The sequence below is a fragment of the Coffea arabica genome, chromosome 10c (assembly GCF_036785885.1).
Source record: "Coffea arabica cultivar ET-39 chromosome 10c, Coffea Arabica ET-39 HiFi, whole genome shotgun sequence".
Classification (NCBI taxonomy): Eukaryota; Viridiplantae; Streptophyta; class Magnoliopsida; order Gentianales; family Rubiaceae; genus Coffea; species Coffea arabica.
The window spans coordinates 5,105,232-5,123,668 of record NC_092329.1 but is presented as its reverse complement, the minus strand read 5'-3'; the positions used below and the strand labels follow the sequence as shown (position 1 = coordinate 5,123,668).

Genomic DNA, 18,437 nt, shown 5'->3' with positions numbered 1-18,437 from the left:
TAGTGTCAGCCAATGGTTGTGAGACACTAATATGTACAACTTACCATTCTTGATATAGAAGATTCAAATTCATCTAACCTCATTTGGCGATTCTAAACGTCAATTATACTTTGCAATTGTACCTACACAAGTTATAAACTTTAACCTCATTCGATTCTTATATGGTAGAGTGAAAATTTTCAAACTATACAATTATTGTATACCCAACACGTGCAAATTTTTTTTTTTAAAAAAACCCCAATAAAGCTCGTTTGTGGAGTAACAAAAATTTAAAAAATAAAAATAATAAGAGAAGAAGAAGGTACTAGTTTATGTTATATCATGGAAAATTTTGAGCTGAATTATACACTTTTGGCATGACTCAAGAGGAATTTTTGAGAAAGTTGTAGCCTTTTCCCATGATGTTTGGGAGGAAGAAGAAAGAAAGATGAAGCAAATGGGACGTTTTGCCTTGGATTATCCTCTTTGGAACCTTTGATTACCAATTGTGATGTATCAGTCTTTCACACTGTTAGAAAGTTTAATGATCTACTGTGTACTAAATCTTTAAGGCAAAGAATCAGGCTTGTGATAGGCTGCAGGAGCTATCCGCTTTGAAGTTTAGTCTTTATCTTATCTTGTCCACATTGTCCCAACACGGTTTCTAATTAAATCCGACCTACTTTATGGCTCATGCGCTTCTATGGCTTTCTGCTATTGCCATAAATTCGCAAGACATTTCCTAGCATAATCAATCAAGGATTGCTGTTTTCATTATCATCCTCTAGATCAATAGCTTTGCTTGTTGGATTGAACAATGTTAGTCATCCAAAAAATTGGAAAAAAAGTTAACAATTAGAATAATTGGAGCTTATTATAGTCCAGAGGCACAAGAAGTCCATCAAATCTGTTATATATACCTCTTTTCATTACTTAACATAAACATATGCTTCTTAATTTTTTGGGATTCCTAATGTTTTTCTGATTTCCAGTTTATTAAAAAAAAAAAGAAAGAAAAGGATCCTTGCAAGTTGGCAATGATTGCAATAATTGATATCACATTAAGCAAAGATGAACAAGGCGTTTGCCTCGGTCAAGAGACTATAAAACTTTTTTTCTAGAGTGAAAATAATCGATGGAACTATCAATCATGATCTGCCTAAGCTTCTATGTCATCACTACCTTGAATTTTATTGCTATGGAGTGTGGAACTAGTCCATTGTAGGCCATATCCTTGTAGAACTTCTCAGCCCGTATTTTTTTTTTTTACAAATCTCCACCTATTCTAGCTTCTTCTCCGTGAATATATAGCAAGAAATATATACAGTTTTGTGGTGTTTTAGGTTAGAGTAATAGTTAACCATGGGGTTGACTGAAACAGTATCCTTTCTGTTGCTTGTTTGGTTTCTTTCTTCTAGTCATATTCTTGGTGCCTTAGCAGAAAGATCCATTCACATCGTCCACATTGACAAGTCCTTAATGCCTAAGGTTTTTGCCAGTCACATTTACTGGTACACCTCCATGATTGATTCCATTGGAAATGTTGGGCAGACATCCGATCATGGTTTAGCACCAAAAATTCTCTACACTTATGATGCTGCATTTCACGGTTTCAGTGCCTTGATGTCTAAAGACCATTTACAAGCTCTAAAGAAGTCGCCTGGCTTTGTTTCAGCTCATCCTGATAGATCACCTACAATTGACACCACTCACACTCCTGATTTCCTCTCGCTCAATACAGCAACAGGACTCTGGCCTGCTTCTGATTATGGCAAAGATGTGATCATCGGTGTTGTTGATGATGGCATATGGCCTGAAAATCCGAGCTTCAAAGATGATGGGATGACACCAATTCCTCCAAGGTGGAAAGGATCATGTCAGGAAGGTCAAGAATTCAATTCTTCATTGTGCAACTTGAAACTGATTGGAGCCAAGTATTTCAACAAGGCTGTTTTAGCAGCAAATCCCAACTTGAATCTCAGTATGAATTCAGCTAGAGCTACTTCAGGCCATGGAACACATGTTGCAGGCACCGCTGCTGGAAATTATGTTGAAGGAGTATCATTCTTTGGCTATGGTTCAGGAACAGCAAGAGGTATTGCGCCTCGTGCCAGGCTGGCAGCTTATAAAGTTCTCTGGGATGAAGGATCTTTTGAAGCTGATGTTCTAGCAGGCATCGATCAGGCTGTAGCTGATGGTGTTGATGTGATCTCAATTTCCTTGGGTTTTGATTTTACTCCTCCCTATGAAGAACCTATTTCAATAGCTTCTTTTGGTGCCATGGAGAAGGGAATATTCGTCTCCACTTCGGCTGGAAATAAAGGTCCAGATCTTGGTACTGTCCACAATGATATTCCCTGGGCTTTGACAGTTGCTGCAGGTTCTGTGGACCGCAAATTTTCCGGGAGTTTGGTTCTAGGAAATGGATTAACCATCATTGGATGGTCCATGTTCCCCGCAAGAGCCCTGGTTAAAGACCTGCCTATCATATACAATCAAACCATATCTGCTTGTGATTCAACTGAGTCACTATTAACTGTAACTGACATAGGTAGAAGTGTTGTTATCTGTGATGAAACTGTGCCATTCAGAGAACAAATTCGCCATGTTTATGAGGCTAATGCCCGAGCAGGTATTTTTGTTTCTGAGGAGCCTGCGATATTTAGGTCCAATTTTTTTCCTCATCCTGGTGTTGTAATTAGCCGCCAGGATGCAGCAAAGGTAATCAGGTACGCTTCAAAGGGCAGTTCTCCTACCGCAACTATCAAGTTCCAGCAGACTTTCGTGGGTACAAAGCCAGCACCAGTTGTTTCTGCTTCCTCCTCGAGGGGTCCTTCGCAAGGCTTTCCTGGTATCTTGAAACCAGATATCATGGCACCAGGAGTCCTAATCTTAGCAGCATATTATCCTGATAGTTTTGAAGCTAGTATTGGTTCCAGCATACTCTTGTCCACCGATTTCACTGCCATTTCAGGGACATCAATGTCTTGCCCTCACGCTTCTGGAATCGCTGCACTCCTGAAAGGTGCACATCCTGAATGGAGTCCAGCTGCTGTTCGGTCTGCAATGATGACCACAGCTACTACGCTGGATAATACTCGAAGCCCCATCAAAGACACAGGCCGAGATAATGAAGTCGCTACACCATTAGCAATTGGAGCAGGACATGTCGATCCAAATCGTGCACTGGATCCAGGTCTTATATACGATGCTACTCCACAAGACTACATCAACTTCATCTGCTCAATGAATTTCACTCGGATGCAGACTCTAGCAATAACAAGATCAACTAGTTATAATTGCTCAAACCCTTCATCCGATCTGAACTACCCATCATTTGTTGCTCTGTATGAGACTTCGGATCAAACAAAAAGCAAGTTGGTTAAGAAATTTCGTAGGACTCTCACGAACGTTGGGAATGGTGCGGCAACATACACAGCAAAGGTGACGGCACCAAAAGGTTCTGCAGTCACAATTTCGCCGAAAACAATTAAATTTGGAAAGAAGTATGAGAAGCAGAGTTACTCTTTGACCATTAGTTATAATGGCAATGAGAATCAAATTGTATCATCTGGTTCAGTAACATGGATAGAAGATGATGGCAATCACGTTGTCACGAGTCCCATTGTAATCTCTCCAAGAGTGGAACGTTCATGAATCTTGTTCTTATTTCATAAAATCAACCTCCTTGACTTGCAATAATCTATGGCTGAAGAGTATATTAAAATATCAAATTCTTGCTAGTTCAGCATTCTCAAAATGCAACTGATGAGCACCAGCTATAAGCTGCTCTCTACCTGTGCTTTTCACTGGAGATTTTGCCTTGTAAGCAAATGCTTCATTAGCACAAAGCAGGTCAATTTCATTCTTCAAGTTCATAAATGTATGAACAACGATTTTTGGAACAAATACAAATGTTACTTCAAGTTCATGCGGAAGTGATGATGCATGAAACTTCTCCAATAAACGGTTTGAACCTGGTAACTGACTGGTTATTTGCACATGGCAAAACTCAAAAACCTTGAGAAACCTCCACATCTATGTATTCGGGACTTTGGCTCCATGGATCTTATTTCCCACGGATACCAGTGATGGAATTTCTACCATTCGATTCACTGATACACTCGTAATCCTAATAATTTTTGAGTTTCCAAAAGAAAGATTCCCCGAGGGAGAGGTTTGTAGTTTTTTAGAGTTCTTTTGGGCAGCAAGACAAATTTGGACATGTTTGAGGATATATTTCAACATTTTCCTTTGTATAAATGTACTTCAAAATAATTAACTTTAAATTGTGCCCTCTTTCTTGTTAATTAGGCAAGTTTACCCCATTTTTCAACGGATGACTTGCTCTTGTGTCTCTGTTTCTCCATCAAATTAAATTAGTATAATTGTATAAACAAACCATATGGCCCCACTATGGGAACTTCCACATTTGCTGTCTCACTATGGTATAACTTGCATAATTATGCCACCTCAAGTTTTGAGGAAAACCATAACAACCTCCATTTCTATTATTTCGTTTCACAAGAAGTTTGTTAAAAACCAAAAAAAAAAAATTCTTATCTATACAAAAGTCAAAAATTTCGGAACACTTATTCTGAAAGACTTGTTGCATTGGTTTTGAATTGGATTTCAAGAATCATATCATATTTGACCAAAGAAAATGAACACTAGAGGTGTCAATCATAACCCAACTCAACTATGTTAATTCGCCTAAACTCGTCCAAACATGTTTATTAATTTTCAATGGGTCTAAATGGGTACTCAATTAATTGGTAGGGTAGTTGATTGATTCGACTTATCCATTTAAAAATAATTATACATTTAAACTCAACTTTTAATCAGTGTTAAGCATATAAATGTAAATTTCTTACTAAATAATAACAATAAAATATGGTTATTTCTTATCAAACAACATGCAAAAAACATAGAAAAAAATAAGCAGAGTTTCAAGTGAATCATAAATGAGGAATTAAGTATATGTATATCCATTTATTTAAATGAGTATAAATGAATTGATCTAACGACACCTAATCATGACCCGTCCAAACCCATTTGAACCATCCAATTTGGCACCTCTAATCAACATGACCGACGCTCTCGACATATTTCACCAAAGAAACTCAATACAACCGACACTTAAATTTTTTTTTCCTTTTTTTTTTTTTTGGTGGCGGCAGATACTTGCATTTTTAAAATATAATTGATCAGAAATTTGGGTCCTTCACAAGTCGCAATGAAGAGGAGCAATAGCCACGGATAGTCGCGGGCTTGGCAACTTCCACTGATATTAATTAATTATTATCCTTCGATCTTTACAGTTTAAGCATAAATCTTAACGCTTTGGAATAAGAACAATTGTCTCGTGAGCCTCGGAGTTAAAAATTTTACAAGACAGGATTCATGAAAAGGTGTGGTGTCATCACGTGTTAAGTGAAAAACCACTAAACTATTGTTACATTTTATTTAAAAAAAAAAAAAAAAAACAAATGATGCAGTCTCAGGCCAGTCAGCCAATGGTTAGAGCCGAATACAACAATTTTAGCCATGTTGCATCACATCACATGGTAAGATGGAACCAAAAAAAAAAAAAAAAACACGCGCGCGCTTGTGCGCACACACCCGGACGTCGTGGCAAGAAAGGTAACGCCAATATTTTTCTCATCTGTCACAGCCTCACATTGTCTCAACACGTCATACCTGTTTTTAATTGATAAGACCTACTTCATATACACTTCTCTGATCTTGTCATAAATTCGTAAGATCTTATCTAAAAGAATGAGACACTCAAATGCAGTTTTGCTATGGCGATCCAAGTCAAATATCTGGATTAGCTTTGTTAGACTTAGACAACGTTCGTCATTCAAAGATTTGAAAGCTTAACAAATCCACAGTTACCAATTCTGCAACGTGTGCCAATCAGTTTCAAGTCTTCGATAGCTGATGAATTGACTGAGCTTCATTTTTTCATTAGTTTTGCAATAATTTCTCTTCTGGTACGAGGGAGACTGCAGATTGCAAAGCTTGCAATTTGCAGGCGTTCTCAAAAATAGTTTACTAGTTAGAAGATCTAATGAGTGCTTTAACACTATTGATATCAGAAATCTAGGTAATAGGTTGAGTTCAAAGTAACATGAAACAAGGCTGCCGTCCTTTCCTTGCGAAGTTCTGTCACTTTTTCAAGGGGCCAACACTTGATATTTCATAAGATATGGTCTTGAATTTTGATCCAATATTTAGGTGTAAAACATTAAGGTCAAGAAATTGAGCCTGGACCATGAACAGAGGCTCAATCATTTTACAGCTTACAGTCACTGAAATGAATACTAATAAGTTACTCCCGAGCGTTACAATCTTCCGCGAGGTATATATATACATATAAGGATATGCGAATTGAAGACCTGACAGGAAAACAGTTCCAAGGAAAATGTTGAAGCTGATTTCATTTCTCTTCATGTTTGCTACCTCTCTTCTAAATTTAGCCTCTGCAGAGAGGTCTACACACATTGTCCATATGGACAAGTCATTTATGCCCAAGGCATTTGCTAGCCACCAGCATTGGTACTCAAGTACCCTCAATTCCTTGAAATCTACAAGCCCAAATTCAGATCCACAGAAACCCCTTGAGCTTCTTTACACCTACGACAATGTTTTTCACGGTTTCAGTGCAGTGCTATCCAGAGCTGAACTTGAAGCTGTTAATAAATTGCCAGGCTTTGTTTCAGCTTGTAGCGACAGAGTTGCCACGCTCGACACGACACGTTCTACTGAGTTCCTTGGTCTCAATCCTGTGACAGGACTATGGCCAGCTGCTAACTATGGCAAAGATGTCATAGTTGGTGTTCTTGACACCGGCGTTTGGCCAGAAAGCCTAAGTTACAAAGATGATGGAATGACAGATATTCCGTCAAGGTGGAAAGGATCGTGTGACGGAGGGTATGATTTCAATTCCTCATTGTGCAACAAAAAACTCATCGGAGCCAGATATTTCAACAAGGGGCTCTTGGCGGCGAACCCAGATGACAGGGACAAGAAGTATTCTGCAAGGGACACTGACGGCCATGGTACACATACCTCATCTATTGTTGCTGGGAATTATGTTGAAGATGTTTCGTTCTTTGGCTATGCAAGGGGAAGAGCAAGAGGCGTGGCGCCGCGTGCTAGGTTGGCAATATACAAGGTCAGTTTTCGGGAAGGGCGCTATGCCTCCGATGTACTTGCTGGTTTGGACCAAGCTGTTGCTGATGGTGTTGATGTCATATCCATTTCCTTTGGATTCAACTCCATTCCTTTTTATGAAGACCCAATTGCAATAGCCTCCTTTGCTGCAATGGAAAAGGGTGTATTTGTCTCGACCTCAGCAGGGAATTCTGGGGATACTCCCCGAAGATTACACAATGGAATTCCGTGGGTCCTGACGGTGGCCGCAGGTTCGATGGATCGTAGTTTTGGTGGAAGTATAACTCTAGGCAATGGATTAAACTTGAGGGGATGGTCCTTGTTTCCCGCAAAGGCCGTCGTGAAAGACTCAACTCTTGTCTACAACGAGACAATAGCTGGTTGCAATTCCACTGAGTTGCTATCTGAATTTCATGGTGGAACCATCATTTGCGATAACAGCTCCTCTTTCAGTAGTCAAATTCTTTTCATCTCTGAATCAAATGCAGATGCTGCAATCTTCATCTCGAGTGATTTTACTTACGATGAAAATTCTTTCCAATATCCTGGAGCTATCATTAGGCCTGATGAGGCTGCGAAAGTGATTGACTATGCTACGAAGGATGCAAATCCCACAGTCACTATCAAGTTCCAACAGACATTCGTGGGGACAAAGCCAGCACCAATGGTTGCAGAATACACCCGACTTGGTCCTTCACCAACCTATCCAGGAATCCTGAAACCAGATCTAATGGCACCAGGGACATTAGTTTTAGCAGCCTGGATACCAGATGACAGAGTATCCAACATTGGCTCCAACATTGGCTTGTCCAACTCAGATGACTTCAATCTTATTTCCGGTACTTCCATGGCTTGTCCTCACGGTGCTGGTATTGCAGCGCTTCTTAAAGGCGCACACCCAGATTGGAGTCCAGCAGCTATTCGCTCTTCAATGGTAACCACAGCAAACCCCTTGGACAATACTGGAAATCCAATCCGAGAGATTAATGGCTTCAATAACCCAATTGCTTCACCTCTATCCATGGGAGCAGGACAAGTCAATCCGAACAGTGCACTGGATCCTGGCCTTATATACGACGCTACAGCACAAGACTACATGGAATTGCTCTGCTCAATTAATTACACTCGGAAGCAAATTCGCACCATAACAAGATCCAGTTACAATTGTTCTAAGGCATCATCTGATCTAAACTATCCTTCCTTTGTTTCCTTGTATACATCCGGGACTAATGCATCAACTCAAAACTTTAAAAGGATTGTCACAAATGTTGGAGATGGGGCAGCAACATATAAGGCAAAAGTGACACCACCAGAGGGTTCAGTGGTCACCGTCTTCCCGGAGACATTGGTATTCAGAAAAAAGTATGAAAAGCGAATCTATTCCCTCACCATACATACTAAGATTGACGAAAATAACCAAGTTACATATGGTGCAGTTATTTGGGTTGAGGATAATGGTAAGCATAGCGTGAGGAGTCCAATTGTTGTGACACCAAAAATTTCATCTGATGATTCGTAGTAAATAAGCATTATCTGCTGCGGTCTATCCTCTGCAGGGTAGATAGGCAATGTCAAACAAAGACGCCAACAGATGGAAGTGATCAGAAATTATTTGTGAAATTAGAAGTACTTGTTTCTTTTTTTTCTTTCCTTTTTTTTGTGTTGGAGTTGGAGCCAGAATAATGGAGGTACCAGAATGCCTTCCTTTTTTTAGCTGGAATTTTCAAGCAGCCACAATGTCCGTGCCTTTTCACTCCCTGAACTTCAAACAAAGCATATTCGTTTAACGTTTCGCAGGTATTTCACTCCACCAACCTCCCTATGATGGTATCAAAGCAACCCTCTCTTGGTTTTGCTGCTGCTAAATTTTTCAAGTTAATTTAGGTATCTGTACCATAGCCTGGAATTCTATACTAAATTTTGGTATATTTTGAACCCTGTACGACGACAAAAATTAGGTTGTTGGTTTATAAGCTTTTGAGATTCCAGAGGCGCCCAGCGCCAAACAAAAGGAATGGGGCCAAAACGAAGAAAAAAAATCAAGATTGTCATCCACTAGAAGATATTCACATAAAAACTAGATTAAAAAAAAGTCCAAGGGACAGAAAGACAGGATCCAAAATAAATCAAACAGAAATGAAGGCATTTCGGTCAAAAGATGGCGCAATTTCTAATAGCCCCACCAGCTGTAGTTTCCCTTGGTACAATTCACACCTCTAATTTCCAGAAGGTGACAGATAAAAAGGAGTAGAAAAAGAATCGCGGTGGCTTTTGAAAAGATTCAATTGTCGAACGACACAGTTTTGTTGAACTCTTCCCAGTAGCATTTCTTTATCAGTTCGTCACTTGCAGCAAGTTTTTCAGCTTTTACGCATTTCACATTTAGTCCCTTAATTTTTTATCTGACTCATATTAGTCCTTCTTTTATTGAACTTTGATACCTTTGGCCTCTTCCGTTGGTGCAAATTATAGTTTGGCATTGACAATACTGGAGTCTTGCTGTTTTAGTATTACATGATAAAAATCATATGAGATTTCAATACAATTAAGTAAATTCACATTATTGAAAACAAGTTGTTTATTAGAAATTAACTCTTACTAGAGTGCAAGGGAATGTTAGATCGGATGGTAAAATGGGAGGGATTGTATGTAGAAAAACTTTGATTCAAATCCTTACACTTAAAAAAAAAAAAAAAGGTCTTACTAGAGTGCAGAGCATGAGTTTTGCCACTTGACATTCTTCTTATCTACATTACAGAAAAAAAAAATTGAGATTCAAGGGTTTATCAGTGAAAGGGATAAATTCAAATTTCACTTTTCAAATGTTGTTGGTAATATGCATGACCTCCTCTTTTCATCCAACCAATAAGAATACAACACCAATTTTCTATTGATTATTCTTAATTGGTTTAAAGTCGTTTCTCAATACAGCTAATTCTATGATTTCTTTTTATTATTCATTGCCCTTTTTTGTTGGGATAATTTCACAAACCTCTTCTCAAATTTGTCTTAGTATCGGTTAGCACCTTGTAGTTTCAAAAATCTCTTTTACCTCTCCTGTCAAATTAACAAGACAAGATTTCTCTATCATGGGTAATAAATGGACAATATTACCTTTCTGGAAATCCTTAATTGATTGACTAAAAATTGCCCAAAAAAAGAATTTGGAAAGTAAAAATATCAGGACAATAATTAACAAAATTATCGTTTATAATTGTGACTTTTTTTATCCTATAGTAATAAAAGGTAGGGAACTTCTATCATTACTATTACCTAATACATCAAATGGACATTAGAAGCAAATATAACTTATTTGGATTTCATTCGCTTTCAAAATCCTAATTGTCGTCTTCTTATTGTAATTACTAATATCGATTTTTTATATTAAATGATGTTGGTGAATTATAAAGTGTCTTTTAATAGTAGAACTTGTTATGATTTGTAATAATATCTTCTACTAATTTCCTCTTTAAGTTGCTTCTTTCGCCGTTGAACTCGTGTTTTTTATTTTGTTGTCTTGTTGTCTTTATAATCCTAGAGTTAGATGATTTGTCATTGCAAAGTTGTAATATTACTTATTTTCTGCAACTTCTTTTTATTGCACTTACATCTCTTTCAATTTGTCTTTTGCTTATTAGGTTTATTTTAATATTTATATAAAGGATAACAAATGGTACAAATGGAAATAATTGATTATCTCTTCTTATCTATGAATTTTTTAATGCACAACAGGTGACAATGTTACAAGACATGTCAATCAAAGGGAGGTAAGAGATATTTTGGAAACCATGAGGGTACTAAGTGATATTAAGGCAAACCTCATGGGAGGTTTGTGAAATTACCCCTTTTTTGTTTGGGTGGTGGGAACCGAAGGAGTTTGCAGGGCTTTTCAATTGTCATATCAACTTAGGTGACAGCCATTCGAGTAGGACTCATCACTTATACATGCGGAGTGTTAAATAAAAAAAAAAGGGGGAGGGGGAAAGAAAGAATTTGTAAGCTTTAGACAATGCTTTCCCATAAATTGCTACACCCTTTTTTTTGTTGGAAGGAATCAATTGCTACACCTAAAGACCAAAAAAATGAGTACAAAAGAAGTTACAGGCTGCAATCATTAACGTCTCAAGGCAGTCTGTATTTATTAACTGTTAGGTTCCAAGTCGTAATCGATGTATAGGTCCTGGATGGTTGAATGTCACTCCGGTTATTGTCACATTAATATTATCATGATATGAATTTATTCTGAAGCTGTAAGCAAATTAAAAGATTGCCTATGATCTCCATATTATAATAGTCTCAGTTGCTGGAATGAATTTAAATGTACATCATTATATATGAACCGAACTTAACCCAAATACAAAACTGCAGCATTGTTTATTTAATTGCTGCAATACCCCATCTGAAATCAATAAATTTATAGCAGCTAAGAATAGAAGGCGATTTCCCCAGCTGTCAATGCAGAGTGATGCTGGTTTTAGTAAATCCCTTTTCATTTATTGGGTTGTAATTGATTTAGAGGATAAGTTGATTCCCTTTGTCTTTGACTAAGCCGGATTAGTGAGTCTAAAACGCAACCTCCTTAGTCTTTAGTCTTCATTTATGGTATTAGTCTTTAGTCTTCATTTATGGTTGTTCCCATGTTCAAAAATTTCTCTCGTTGTACGTTGTACAACGAGTGTCACATGTATAGATTATCCTCTTTTCAACATTCGCTAGGACCAAGTTGAAATTGATCGTTGCATATGTCTGTCTTTTGATTTGATGATCATTGGAGACCCGTTAATTTCATAATCAATTATGCCAGTTCATAAAAATTTCCAGGACACCTTGGTAGATTTTGCAACCCTTATCCAACGATCAACTGCAGATATTGTTCATTCAAAGCCATGAAATTTCATCCAACACAAGTTTCACGGACGGCGTCTTACAGCGGGTCTTGATCTCAGCTTCTATGCTATACTCTGTAATAATTTTTTCATGCATTCCAAGCACTAAACATTCAGGCCCTCCTGTGTTCTCATGGATAAGTCTTGACTTGGAATTATCCGGCTCGAAGAATGCAACGTCTGTGTTAAGGATGTCACAGGACAGAAAGTAAACACTGGAGTCAGGACTCTTTCGTTGTTTGGCAATTGCAAGAGTAACATGCTTGATGGTGACTTCAGAAACCCGCCAAACCAGAGAAAAACATAGCTAGATGTGAAGTCACACCAAGATGCCTCTAATGTTCGAAGGAGAAAACATGGGGAGCTCACAGGAATTGAGTTGCAGAAGCAACCTGTACAAGTGATTTTTCAGTTCTTTAGTAGCTGCAGAGTTTAATTCTCCATTAGTTGCAACAGATTCGAGTAATTTCTCTTCTGCTGCGATTTCCGCCTTAACGTAGTACAATTCAAGAATGAGGGAACTGGGAGGATAGCAGGATATAAAGCAATTTGCAAAAAATCTAAACAGTACTGCATGTCCACTGCTAACACAGTTACATTTAGCAGGTCGCTATAACGAACATAACAAGTTAAAGGAAGAAATTTTTGTAACACTGAAGCTGCATTATTGGATTATGAAGACAATACAACAGACAAGGCTGTTTGCACGTAACTTATCAATGTGTCCATTTGTTGTTACTTTCTGTTATATAATTCTCGCATTGATCCTATACGCAAATGTCAAAGGTCAAGAAATCGAGCCATTGATCACAAAGTTCCATCAATAAAGTTAACAGTCTTCGCAATTTGAATAATTGGTCCGGCCCCAAGGGCAAAATAACAAAGGTTAAAGCGGTCCCAAACTTTAATGCTTATTTGAGAACCTCCGATCGCATTGTTTTATTCTTATATGTTGGGTTAATTTTTCTAGCTATTACAAGCAAGATATACTGCTAAACAAGTGTTACAGTTGTACTCTATATATACTTGCTGATTGAAGAAACTGTCAGAACCACACATTTCGTGCAAAAGAAAATGGGCATTGTTCAAGAGATGATTTTTCTCTTCCTATTCGCAGCCTTTGTTGTAAATTTGGTCTCAGCACAGAGGTCCACGTACATTGTTCATATGGATAAGTCATTCATGCCCAAGGTTTTTGCTAGCCACCAACATTGGTATTCAAGCATTCTCGATTCACTAAAATCTACAAGCCCAAATTTCCATCAGAATCCTTCTATGCTTCTTTACTCGTATGAGAATGTGCTCCATGGTTTTAGTGCATCATTATCCAAATCTGAACTGGAAGCTGTTAAGAAATCACTGGGCTTCGTGTCAGCTTACAGTGACAAAGTTGCTACACTAGATACCACACACTCTACTGAGTTCCTTTCTCTCAATCCGGTGACAGGCATATGGCCAGCTTCTGAATATGGCAAAGATGTCATAGTCGGTGTCATCGACACTGGCGTTTGGCCAGAAAGTCTGAGCTACAGAGATGATGGGATGACAGAAATTCCCTCAAGGTGGAAAGGAGCTTGTGACGGGGGATATGATTTCAATTCCTCACTGTGCAACAAAAAATTAATTGGAGCTAAATACTTCAACAAGGGAGTGTTGGCTGCTAACCCGAACAACACCAAGAAAATGTACTCCGCAAGGGACACCGAAGGCCATGGCACGCACACCTCATCCACAGTCGGTGGCAATTATGTTGAAGGTGCTTCATTTTTTGGCTATGCGTTGGGGACAGCAAGAGGGGTAGCACCTCGTGCTCGGTTGGCAATGTATAAGGTCATTTTCGAGGAAGGGCGATATGCTTCTGATGTACTTGCTGGTATGGACCAAGCCATTGCTGATGGTGTTGATGTCATATCAATCTCAATGGGATTTGACTTGGTTCCTTTGTATGAAGATCCAATTGCAATAGCCTCTTTTGGTGCAATGGAAAAGGGTGTTACTGTTTCAAGCTCAGCAGGAAATGCTGGTACAGATCTTGGAGAATTACATAATGGCATTCCATGGGTCTTAACAGTGGCTGCTGGCTCCATGGACCGTTGGTTTGCTGGAAGTTTAACTCTAGGGAATGGATTAACCATCACTGGATGGTCCGTGTTCCCTGCAAGAGCCGTTGTCCGAGAATCACCTCTTATCTACAACAAAACAATATCTGCTTGCAACTCCACCAAGTTGCTATCTGAAGTTTCTTCTGGAACAGTCATATGTGATAGCAGCGAGTCGTTCAATAATCAGCTGTATTATGTCTCCCGATCAACTCTTGATGCTGCCATCTTCATCTCCAGTGATTATACTTATGATGATAGCCTTTTTCCATATCCTGGTGTCGTCATTTCCCCTGGTGAGGGCGCTGAAGTAATTAATTATGCAGTAAATGGCGTTAATCCAACCGCTTCTATGGAGTTCCAACGGACCCTCCTGGGGACAAAGCCAGCACCTATTGTTGCAGAATATACCTCAAGAGGTCCTTCACCAAGCTATCCCGAAATTTTGAAACCGGATATAATGGCACCAGGTACATTAGTTTTGGCAGCCTGGAGACCAAATGATGCTGTTTCGATAATTGGCCCAAACATTGGGTTGTCCAATGACTTTAATCTTGCTTCTGGTACATCTATGGCTTGTCCTCACGCAGCTGGTATTGCTGCACTTCTTAAAGGTGCACACCCCGAATGGACTCCAGCAGCTATTCGGTCTGCCATGGTAACCACGGCAAACCCCCTTGACAATACTGGAACTCCTATTCGAGATGCGGGCTTCAGTTATGCAACTGCTACCCCTGTATCCATGGGTGCCGGCCAAGTCAATCCCAACAGTGCACTTGATCCAGGCCTTATATATGATGCTACGCCACAAGATTACGTATCTATTCTCTGCTCCATGAATTACACCCAGAAACAAATCCAAACAATCACAAGATCCAGCTACAACTGCTCAAAAACGTCTTCTGATTTGAATTATCCATCATTCATTGCCTTGTATCCTAACAAGACTAAGAATGCGTTGGCTAAAAAGTTCAAAAGGATAGTCACAAATGTTGGAGATGGGGCAGCAACATACAAGGTTCAAGTAACAGCACCAAAGGGTTCAGGGGTTACCGTCTACCCAGACACATTGGTGTTTGGCCAAAAATACGACAAGCAAAGCTATTCTCTCAAAATAAAGTACAAGGCTAACCAAAATAAGACCGTGACATTTGGTTCAGTTATTTGGGTTGAGGTCAATGGTAAGCATATTGTAAGGAGTCCAATTGTTGTTGCACCAATCATTCCAGTCTGGTAATGGCTTTCTGGTTCAGTGTCGTTGTGGTTCATGCTCATTACTAGGGAAGAATTGCCCGAGGTCCAACCAGACGCGAAGGCACCATAAAGTTGAAAGTAGTTGGAATTTTAATTTGAAGTAGAAGTACCCCTTTCTTGCTAAGAAAAATCAGAAGGCACAATAAAAGATTGAGGAATCCAAATGCATTGCTTTTGATCTTTCGCGCAGCTATAGCTTTTGTACGGCTTCGTCCCTTCAATGTCCCATATGATAGCCAGAAACGGGTTTTTTTTTTTTTTTTTGGGGCGGGGGGTCTACATGCTCTGCCAAGATTATAAGAGTTAACTAGGCTGCAATTTTCTCGCAAGAGAATTCGTATAACACAGTAATACTAATAAGCAAGCTACGCCAGGCCGGCAAGCAAAGGAAAATACTGAAGTTATTTTTCCCAATATTGTGTCAATTAGGATAGATAGAAAAAGGGGTGTTCGCAATTACATCCAGATTAGACTTTGTAGTAGGTATGATATTTTTCTGAGGTTTATTTGGGAAGGCCTAGAAAGAAACAGTATCAAGTTAACTTGATAGAGGAAGGACAGAACAAAGATAGAGCATTGAACCCAAATCAAAAGGGGAACCGACACATTATTAGTTTCTTTTGATTAATAATCACCAGATATTAGGTTAAACTTCTCAAAGCTGCATGTCTATTGATTGCTCCTTGAAGGTTATGGGATTGGTTTTTTCTCTTTTTGGCGCAAGGGAGTTGAATATTTTTTCAAGGGATAATTTCAGAAACCTCCCCTGAGGTTTGCCATAATATTACTCAGGTTCGCTCAATTTTTTAAAATTTCACTTACCTCCCTTGTCAGCTTGACAAGACTAAATGTTCTTATCAAAGGTCACAAATTCACAAAATTACCCTTGCTCTTAATAACTATTTAATCAAAAAACCAAAACAAAATAAAATTTTAAAAGGCGAAAAATGTAAATTACAAAAACAAATTGCTAGCTAATAATGGTCCATATTTTCTTACATTGACGTTATGGTGGAATAGCAAATGGTATGAATAAATTAAATCTAATCAAGATTAACCATTTAGGAGGATTTTAGAGAGTAATTAACACCTCAAAAAATTTTGTGCACAATTACAATTAAGGAAGTCAAGATACTTTTTGGGGAAATGTGTTTTAATTCATGGTGTAGTTTAAGTTATATTGAAAACTAAAAAAATCCCTTCATATGTATGAATTTTTCAAAGTGTAAATTTTGCTTTTGTTCCAATACAACTAAAATATATAGTTTATGTCAAGAAATTTACACCTTATAAAAATTTAGCCTTATTTTATTCTTTTATTGTTGTTATAAATTTCATAAGTAGGATAATATAAGGGTAGTATTGGAACAAAAAGTTTTATCTTTCTTGTATTTTCTCCAAAGGGGTTAAAATGTTACAAAAAAAATATCAATTTAAGGAAGGTATGTGAGATTTTAAAAACTTCAGGAGAGCTGAATGGTATTATAAGAAACCTTGGGTGAGGCTTCTGAAATTATCCCTTTTTTCAAGCTCTGCATTATGATACTATTCAAATGGGAAATTCTGGAAGTCATACCTGAGCATACATTTTATATTTGGGGCCCCTCCTGGGCAGCTCATCTGGCAGCGCACGCCTCCTTAGGAGCGCTTGCCAGGGGTTCGAGTCGTGCAGGGTTACCGTGCTTGGGGGGATGGGGCCTCTCCTCCCGGGCCGCTGGGGATTAGTCGGGCCGCCTTCGGGTCTTGACCCGGACACCTCAGTGTCGACAAAAAAAAAAAAAAAAATACATTTTATATTTGGGTTTGGCAAACTGGTGTTGTAGGCGTAATATTTAAATATTTCAGTGCACAATAATCAATAATGTTGGGAGGGAGACTGCTGATCTCCGAATTCAGGTGACAAATTTTATTATCTCAATATATTCGAAATCATTTCTAGGACTTCTTAACGATGTGTCGAAGGTAAGAAGAAGAGTTACTCATTTTTCATATTATTACGGGCATCAAATCGATCGTTGCAACAAGAAATAATTTTCAAACACTCAAAAAACACGCCTTCCAAACGGATCCAAGAATGTTAGCATCTTTAGACATGGTAATGCCAAAGGACATCAAAGCAAGCCTTAATGCATTCCCCAGCATCCTTATAACAGGTTTTGCCACAGCAGCATCAATCGAGCACACCATCAACCTCGATCCCGTGGATCGCATCCGTTTCTTGGGTCACCAAACTCATTCCTGCTACGAGGCTTGTTTGCCGGGAAGCGAAGCTCATGTATTATGTATAATTTGTCACACCTAATGATATATAAAAGGTTCATTTTTTTGGAAGAGAGGATAAAAGAGATGGTTATTGCCAAAGTAATGTGCCACTATTAATGTAATCAAGTTAAAACAAAATGTGACGTTAATTTAAAAACTCCAAGTAATTTTTTCGTTTAATTTAGGAATATATCATGATAAATTAAGCTGCCTAAATAATATATATATATATATATATTTATATTTATATTTATATGTATGTATGTAACATCTAATGACGCATTTGCAGATCTTACTTACATTACATCTATGTTGATTAGAGTGAGAAAGAAAAGAAACACGACAGATTGAAAGAAGAACCCAGGCCAAGTTTGCAGTTGCCATGGACATGAGTTGCGAAGAGAATGATGTGAAAACGTAACTGAAGAATGTGGAGATTTTATAGCAATTTTTCTTTGCTAAGGAATAAATATGACATAACAACTTTCATTAGTTGTATCTGTTTGTTTCACAATTATCTGCATGAATAAGTATGACTTGACTTGGTCGCATATACATTCCAAGCATCTCTGCCCTCCTAATAATAATATGCTCAATATTTGGATGCTTTTTCGTTGTTGTAGCCCTTTTAGGTCTGCAGTTTAAAGAAATTTGCTGTGGTTTTGAGGCGTTTCTAACTTTGCAGCTGGAGATTGCTTTAAAACCTACATGATCTGCCCTCCTATTAAATCCTACTGAAGGAAGACCCGAACATTGGACAACTATAACTTTTTTTTTT

The 18,437-nt window shown here is 38.3% G+C and overlaps 3 protein-coding genes across 3 annotated transcripts; all 3 read left to right on the top strand.

Moving 5' to 3' along the window:
• Positions 1–981: 981 nt before the first annotated feature.
• On the top strand, positions 982–3,722 carry LOC113714635 (subtilisin-like protease SBT3). The gene has a single exon (XM_027238596.2). It carries the CDS (start codon positions 1,342–1,344, stop codon positions 3,634–3,636), a length of 2,295 nt encoding a protein of 764 aa, XP_027094397.1. The 5' UTR covers positions 982–1,341; the 3' UTR covers positions 3,637–3,722.
• A 2,098-nt stretch (positions 3,723–5,820) lies between these two features.
• LOC113714573 (subtilisin-like protease SBT3) lies at positions 5,821–8,958 on the top strand. Its single transcript, XM_027238481.2, has one exon. It carries the CDS (start codon positions 6,407–6,409, stop codon positions 8,675–8,677), a length of 2,271 nt encoding a protein of 756 aa, XP_027094282.1. The 5' UTR covers positions 5,821–6,406; the 3' UTR covers positions 8,678–8,958.
• Positions 8,959–13,033: 4,075 nt separating this feature from the next.
• LOC113714995 (subtilisin-like protease SBT3) lies at positions 13,034–15,577 on the top strand. Its single transcript, XM_027239143.2, has one exon. The coding sequence runs from the start codon at positions 13,119–13,121 to the stop codon at positions 15,378–15,380; it is 2,262 nt and encodes a 753-aa protein (XP_027094944.2). The 5' UTR covers positions 13,034–13,118; the 3' UTR covers positions 15,381–15,577.
• Positions 15,578–18,437: the final 2,860 nt, after the last annotated feature.